General features: G+C 37.8%; 1 protein-coding gene across 1 annotated transcript; it reads right to left on the bottom strand.

Moving 5' to 3' along the window:
* On the bottom strand, positions 1 to 7,938 carry LOC308689683 (uncharacterized protein). The gene is made up of 3 exons (XM_081363521.1): positions 7,837 to 7,938; positions 7,093 to 7,213; positions 1 to 947 (listed from the first exon to the last, which is right to left on the bottom strand). Exons 2-3 carry the CDS (start codon positions 7,211 to 7,213, stop codon positions 118 to 120), a joined length of 951 nt encoding a protein of 316 aa, XP_081219647.1. The 5' UTR covers positions 7,837 to 7,938; the 3' UTR covers positions 1 to 117.
* Between the last annotated feature and the right edge of the window lie 219 nt (positions 7,939 to 8,157).

Below are 8,157 nucleotides of genomic sequence, written 5' to 3'. Positions count from 1 at the left end.
AACCTTTATTTATCCAGGTAAACTGTTTGAGAACCACTTCTCATTTACAAACACGACCAGGCAACGTTGATCAAACGTTCACACTGATCACACTGATGACATACAAAAACAGTTCACTCATAAGTGGGAACTCATATGGTACTCAAGAGCTACTTTACACCCAAAAATTCTTCCACAGTGACCACATGTACACAGCTTCTCTCCAGTGTGAGTTCTCATGTGCCGGTTAAGGATTCCTTTTCGGCTGAAATTTTTTCCACACTGTTGGCAGGTGAACAGTCTTTCTTGAGTGTGAATTCTAATGTGGTCATTAAGGTTTGCTTTTCGGTTGAAACTTCTACCACACTGTTGGCAGGTGTAAGGTTGCTCTCCAGTGTGAACTTTAAGATGGACTTTAAGATTTCCAATTTGAGTGAAACTCTTTCCACACTGTTGACAGGTGTAAGGCTTCTCTCCTGTGTGAATTCTCATGTGCCTGTTAAGGCTTACTTTTTCAGCAAAAGTCTTTCCACACTGTTGGCAGGTACGGCGCTTCTCTCCAGTGTGAATTTTCATGTGGACTTTAAATTTTTCATGTTGATCGAAACTCTTTCCACACTGTTGGCAGGTGTAAGGCTTCCCTCTAGTGTGTATGATCATGTGGACATTTAGGTTTCCATGTTGATTGAAACTCCTTCCACATTTAGGACATTTGTAAGGCTTCTCTCCAGTGTGAATCCTCATGTGCCTGTTAAGGCTTCCTTTTAGAGTGAATCTGTTTCCGCACTGTTGGCAGGTGTAATTACTTCTAGTTCCTGTCTTTTGGGTCATATTTCGTGAGGAAGTCTTTTCAGCTTGTGAGCAACTGAAAGCTTTTTCTTCAGTTATGAAATCATGATGATTCTCATATTGATCTTTCTCATCCATGTCATTCAGTACTTCAGTCTCCTCTTTCGGTGCCATCAGGTCTAAGGCAAAAAGAGACAATGCAAATTAACACCAGTTTAATGGCACAAAGCAACAGACAACAAAACATTTAAACATGTAAAGCATCAAAACTAACATACAACTACATCCTATACCCAGGGCCATCGCACCTGCGGAAAAATGGGAAAGAGTGCATAGGACCTAGAGACTTATGGGGGGGACATTGATATCATGTCCATAACAATGTCTTTTGAAATACCTGAGGAGCCCCTTCTTTTTAACCCTAAACTGAAAAAAAACAACTTCGCTCCGATCAAAGTACATCAGACTTTGATGACTACAGCACCACACAGCATCTTCTCAATAAAGAATCCTGCTGAAGATACACCAGATTCTTCTGGGGCCAGTTGTTCAAAAACTTCAAAGCAAAATTGGACTGGATCACCCTGATCGAAATACACACGAAATACACCAAATCCGGATTACTAGTGCTCTAAATGGAATCACATTTCAGTTTTTTTTTTTTTTGGTAACACTTTATATTATGACCCGCAAACAACTGCATAAGTAAACCGAAATTACGGTGTACGTTTCTGTAATTATAGTATACTTCCGTGTAGGTATAAGGGAACAATATGTTAAGTTTTGGGTAATAAAGGGGTACAACCAGATATAAAAGCAAATTATTTATAATGTAATTATTTTAAAACAAACAGGTACCTATTCTGTTAATATATTCCAGGCAAAAAATTGTACGTCTGTTGTATATAAAAGTTTTTATCACATTTCTGGCCAAATATGTTCTTGTGCAGTGTAGTTACAGGGTAATTTTGACATCTGTGGGTTGTAAATTAAACTTTACAACCCACAACTTTACAAACCATACAGCCATATATAAATATATATATATGGCTGTATGTAAACACAGTATGATAAAAATTGAATCTGAAACAAAAATTGAAATTGAAACTGAAACTGATTTCGAAAAACATTGGCAATGCTATTTATTGGCTTTTCTTACTAAACTACTTAACGTTAAGCCAAAAAAAAATAGTTTCTGCTATGATTTTAATTTAGAACGTACCATGTAGTACTTAGTACTTACCTTATCACATTGTATTGCAATGACACTTCAATGTCAGGGCAAATATACTGTGTTTATTTTTTTTATTTTTACCTTTCTCTGTAATTACTGTGCAAATAGTGTTGTTTCGTATTGTAACATAGTAAGTAGTGTTTGTTACCCGTTTCAACTGTGTATTTACAGGGTAAGTGTAACTCCTGCGTGCTGTAAATTAAAGTGGTGCTTGTTACCCCCTTGTTCTGTGTATTTACAGGGTAAGTGTAACTCCTGCGGGCTGTAAATTAAAGCGGCGCTTGTTACCCCCTTGTTCTGTGTAGTTACAGGGTAAGTGCAGTAAATATACAATAAAGGATCCCATTTAATTTCTGACTTTTATTTTACAAAAAAAATTCAAAACACTTTTTCATCTTAATAAAACATTGTCTTTTCTACAGTATACTCAAACAACAAAATAACAGGTCTCCAAAGTATTCAGTACCGGCTATAAAACAACCTGTCCCTTAGACCCAATCCCCTCCCACCTTCCACAGGAGATCTCACCAACATCTCTACCTGCTCTGACTCACATCATCAACACAGCCTGCATTAAAGCAGGTTTGGGTAAACCCACCGCTCAAAAAAACAACACTCAATCCTACTGCAGTTGATTACTACAGACCAGTCTTTCTTCTTCATTTTATGTCAAAAAGATTTGTGTTCAATCAGCACTGTTTTTCTCTGACAGAATAGCCTACTTGACAACTAGACTGGCTTCAATAGCAGACACTCCACAGAGACCGCACTGCTAATCGTTGCTGAAACATTGATGAAAAAAACCTGACAAATGTCTTGAATTATGCTGCCTTCATGTGCTATCAGAAACTTCCTACTTCCCACTTCTAAAGTCGTGATTACGAGCTCATCACATTCAAATTTTGACATGAGAGGGCATTCATATCCAATTTTTTAACTAGGAAACTAGTATTTATGATAATTCCGTTAGCACGCGAAGGCAGCAATAAAACAGGACTTTATTGGGTTGAATTAGGGTTTATTAGGGTTGAAGCTAAACTCTGCAGGGCTGTGACTCTCCAATAACTCAGGGGCTGTTTACACGACACCGTTTTTAACTAAAAACATAAAACTTTTTATGCGTTTATTTGTTGGTTTACACGACAACAGCATTTTGGGTGCATGAAAACGCAAACTTTTGAAAACAACAAAAACGTGAATCTCTGAAGACGATGCAACCTGCACATGCGTATTACGTGTTCTGCCATACAGCCTAGCAGCAGAATACAGCGTTTTTAGTCTTTTGCGCAGATCCGTGAGAATGGGGATTGTTTTAACAATGGTGTCGCCCTTACGTGGAAAACTTCTTCGATTTAAGCATATCGTTGTCGTGTATCCTTTTTTTATTCCTAGCCTGACTACGTTAGACTTTGTACTTCCGCTCAATTTCATTTCGCTTCTGTACTCAGTCTGAGATAGCGACCGTTTTCCCCGTTTTCCTCCGGCCTGAAAACAGCCGGCCAATCAACGGTTGAGAGCCGTGACGTAGACACTGATTGTACCGTGGATGCGTAGATTTACTTCACATAATCTGCAAAAGTCGTTCACAGCCATGTTCACTCCGGTATTTCGCTCGATGGTTTTGTTGTCGCATCATACATGTGTTTACAGTGGAAGTTAGATGCGGCTGAGCATGCGCATAAGCATAACACACGCCATAACCAAACGTTATGTGATTGGCTTACGGGTAACTAATGATTTTAAACTTCAGACAAATAGTCATATTTCATAAATAATTAGTTAACCATTTACTAATCACTTGTAAATGACTTGTAACGGAATTTACAAAACATACATAAAATGTTAGTATATCACTTGCTAATCTTTTATAAATGTTTTGTAAATTATTAGTTCATTATTAACTAACCACTTATAAATTACTTACAACTGAATGTTATTAAAGTGTTACCGAAAGGGTAACCTTTAAAAAAACATAATAGGGGCGCTTTAAACCCTGCTTAAACTCTTACCTCTCATTGCCACTTGGTACCATATGTAATGTAAACGTTATTATACTAATGTTTATTCACACAAAAAATGCAAAGTGGTGCTAATTCTATTTGTTGGATTAATACATAACTTGGTGAAATTATTTCGGTGTGTATCAGTACTTTTTGGACATTTACAGCATATTAACAAAAATGTATAAATGATAACCATGATAAATTGTCACTAAAAAAGTGATTTAATCTTTACTCCCAATCCCCTCGTGCTTATTTGATTCCCAACCTGTACCAACCTGTTTATTGCTTCATTTACTACTATTTATGTTTAAGTATATTAAAGGGACACTAGGTAACTTTTTAACCTTAACTGAACAGCTTCGGAGTCAGTGGAATGGTTATATTACTTATTTCGGGTTGAATGGTGGTGGTTTCGCACCCCCCTGGTGCCCGAAAACTCACTTGCAACTTTGGGCCGGCGGGTCGGTGTCAGGAAGTAGTTTTAGTTTTAGTTTATTTTCCACAATTTACACTTTGCATTTGTTGCTTCATCAGAACAGTTGTTGGGGGTAGCAATCACAGATTAACAAGTTACAAAATATATTACTTTTCCTGCAGTCAAGGACTACACACTTTACCCACACAAAATATGATAATATATCAGTCATCACAATACAAATAACTTAAGTTACAAATAATTATGATGCAGCATGCTCGCTCAAGCTGGATACTGTTGTACAAGATCTAACATCGAAAAAACACTAGAGAATGGGCAAAGGAAATCCTTAACTGCACCCCTGCTCGGTGACATCACCAAGTATCGCGTGATATCAGGTCTCGCGATGTAACGAATTGCTTGACGGCACTGCACACTAGAGGTCTGCACTCCCGCGGGACCCGCGGGTTGCGACGCAAAACAGTGCGGCGCGGGACAAATTTTGAAAGGTCATTGCGGGCGCGGGCGGGATGATGGAGGTGCACTTGCGGGTGCGGGCGGGAGGGATGATACGCTGCACTCCCGCAAATTAAATATGAGTGTAAAGTAAAATATATAAATGATTAAAGTAGCGTACATAATTTGTAGTTTTGAGGGAGATTCTGTTTGGCAGCAATAAAAACGTTTTAAGCAGCCTAAACTTGTGGATGTTGTCCTTTGGAGTACGGGCGGGGCCTAATCTCACGCACACTTGTTTAGAGACAATTCCTTCCCGCTGCTCCGTGTTCGAACTCGAAAGCTCAAAATAGACAGCAATAACATTCTAACATTATCTAATATATAATTATATATATTAGATAATAATATTACCTAATCGAATAATTTTTTTTTTTTTTTTTGGTTACTGTTAGCCTACTAGTGAATATTATGCTGTTCGTAGGCCTAATATGGGACCGTTTCGTGTTTTGGTGATCACATTTTAAATGTTTAAATGGCCTGTAGTCTAGGATAAAAATGATCCGTTTAACAAATGTTCCTATGTGTGTAGGCCATGCCTAAGGCTGTTTTTATGTTACATGATAATTAAGCCTATTGAAATTTGGGCCGATTAATGTTTATCTTTGTTGGCGTTAGTTACTGTAAGGAATTATGTGCGCACGCATTTTTTTTCCAAGACCTTTCGTGAGACAGAATGTGAACATCCATCCTGCTGCCTGCCGTCTTGCGGGCATTTGCGGGCGGGAGCGGGACATAATATCACAGATGCGGGCGGGAGCGGGACTAAAAATGACAAATCTTTGCGGGAGCGGGCGGGAGCGGGACTGAACACTGCGGGAGCGGGCGGGAGCGGGACTGAACATTGTGTCCCGCGCAGGTCTCTACTGCACACGTCACCTACACGCCCCTATTCAAGCACCGGCGGGCTAGCTATAAGCAAAGGGCAACAATAGATTGAGTTATGGCTGAGGCTGAGCCTGTAAAAAAGAAGCAGAAAGCTAGGAAATCTTTGTCGGAGGACCAACGAAAGAGGAAACGGGAGACTGACCGAGCAAGAAGTCAGACTTGAGTAAATCGGACCGGCTTTTTCAGAATGGTGAGAACTGAGAGAAACAGAAGCCTGCAAAACGGATGCTGACCTGGCTGCTGTTGCACTTGTAAGTTAAGTATCTTTGGAATAAACTGTTTAATATTTAAATTTCAAGTAATTGCGACCTCAGGATGTTTGCTATTGTCTGTAAAGGTTTTTATGATCGCTGTCTGTTAGGGGCTTACTAGTACGCTAGATACTATAACTTTGATGTTAGCATTGTCATAGCAAACACGTTTGATTTCTGTAGTTGTTTGGCAGTTCCTCTGTCGGTTTTATTTGTGTAACTTACACTTTTTTTATGTCACTAAGTCAACACGTCTGGTAATAGGCAATATCAGACGCGCAAAATGTTGCACATTTCATGATCGAGCTAGAAAAAACGTTCTGATGTTTTCTTAGACAAGCAAAGGTAAACCATCATTCTACCAGATGAACTTATAGACCTTGCTAATATAACTTTAGACAAATATTAGCCTCCGATATATATATTTTTTTATGCTCATGCCCATTCTCCCAAAAACAAACAAACAAACAAACACGAAAGCAGTAGTTCGCCTCGTTCATATCGTTCGTTCCCGGTAAAAATACTAGTATGCATGACAACACAATAAATAAAAAAATCGCCATCAGTTGGAAAGAAAGTATTGCTTTACTTGCCTCGGTAGACATAACTGGTTTTGAAATAGCCGGTTCCTCTGCTCAGCTGGGTTGACAGCTGATCAGCTGGGTTGCTCGTGGCGAGGGGGGAGGGACAACAGTTCGTTTTTACGACAGAGTGTTTGAAAGCATTATACTACCAGACACTAGGGGGAGCTCGTAGAGAAAAAACACTCAGACTTGCATAATGCCCCTTTAAAATGTTAATAGAGGACTTTTGAGGACAAATATTTAAAAAATGTATTTTCCCAATGTTCCCTATTCAGAAGTAGATATTGGGTTTATTGCACATATTAATTTTTTTTTAGGCTACTTCTGTTTTTATCTCTGTATGGTTATACTTTTGTACATTCACTATTTCTATAGAGCTGGACATTTTAATAAGGATCAAATGACTTAATTCAGCTTTGAGAATGAAACCAACCTGTTTGTTCCTCAGTTTCTTCTTTTTTCACCCTTAATGTTTCTTCAATCTTCACGTCTTCAATCTCCTCCTTAATAAACTCCATCTTTAAGGCTTCACTCTCCTCTTTAATAAACGCCATCTTAAGATGAGAATAATTAAGAGTTAAAGGTCTTCAATGAACTGGTTAGACAAAAAACAAACAAACAAAAAACAAACAAACAAAAAACACTAAAAACCAACGCTGCAAATTAATAAACACTCAATATTTAGGAATTTATGATCTACATTTGGTATTTAATGAATCATTGATTATATTGAAATGATTACACTTTCATAAAAATATTAGCCGTTTTGTTTGTAAAGATAGCTATAACACATGGTAGTGTTTATTGTTCTCGTTCATTTACTCTGTTTGAGTAGCCCGTGACTCAAAGGATTCGAATCACTGAATCGTTTCGCAAAATATTTGATTCAATTGACTCGGAGTGTCGAAAAGCTCGGTTTCTCCATCGATATTTACCAGTGACTGAATTCGTGTTTATGATAAACTGATTCACGATAAAGGGGAACTAAATGAGACGCAAGTTTACTGTTTCTCATGTGTGGATGCGCTTTACTCACAAAAATATCATTTATTAAGATAAAACATTACAATGCTATATAGAAAATAAAATAATTTCACATCGTTATTAAAAAAGAAAGAAAGAATAAAGCATTAAACGGTTTCTATCTTTTTATACAGCTTAAATTCTTAAAACTAACCTTTATTCAGCCGAATCACAACAGATGTAGGAGCGCGGTGCAGCCTTATGACGTCATATACCCATACCAAAATAAAAGTCTTGTTCACACGCTGCTGTCTACAATTTTAGAAGTGCATAGAAATGTACTATCTAACTATTTTTTTACCAGATAATCCCTGTAGCCTATTAATAATGTAAATAGTGAAAAATGTGTGAAAGCTGAAAGAGTGTGAGAATAATGCAGAGTTCATTCATCTGTCCGAATTGAATATATAAGAGTTTTTACCAATATTAAAAATGTGGACATATGATGTTCATTTGAGTCTAAAAATAGTTGTAT

The sequence above is a fragment of the Scardinius erythrophthalmus genome, assembly GCF_964197995.2.
Source record: "Scardinius erythrophthalmus genome assembly, chromosome: 4".
Taxonomy (NCBI): Eukaryota; Metazoa; Chordata; class Actinopteri; order Cypriniformes; family Leuciscidae; genus Scardinius; species Scardinius erythrophthalmus.
This window is presented reverse-complemented; position numbering and strand designations above follow the sequence as displayed.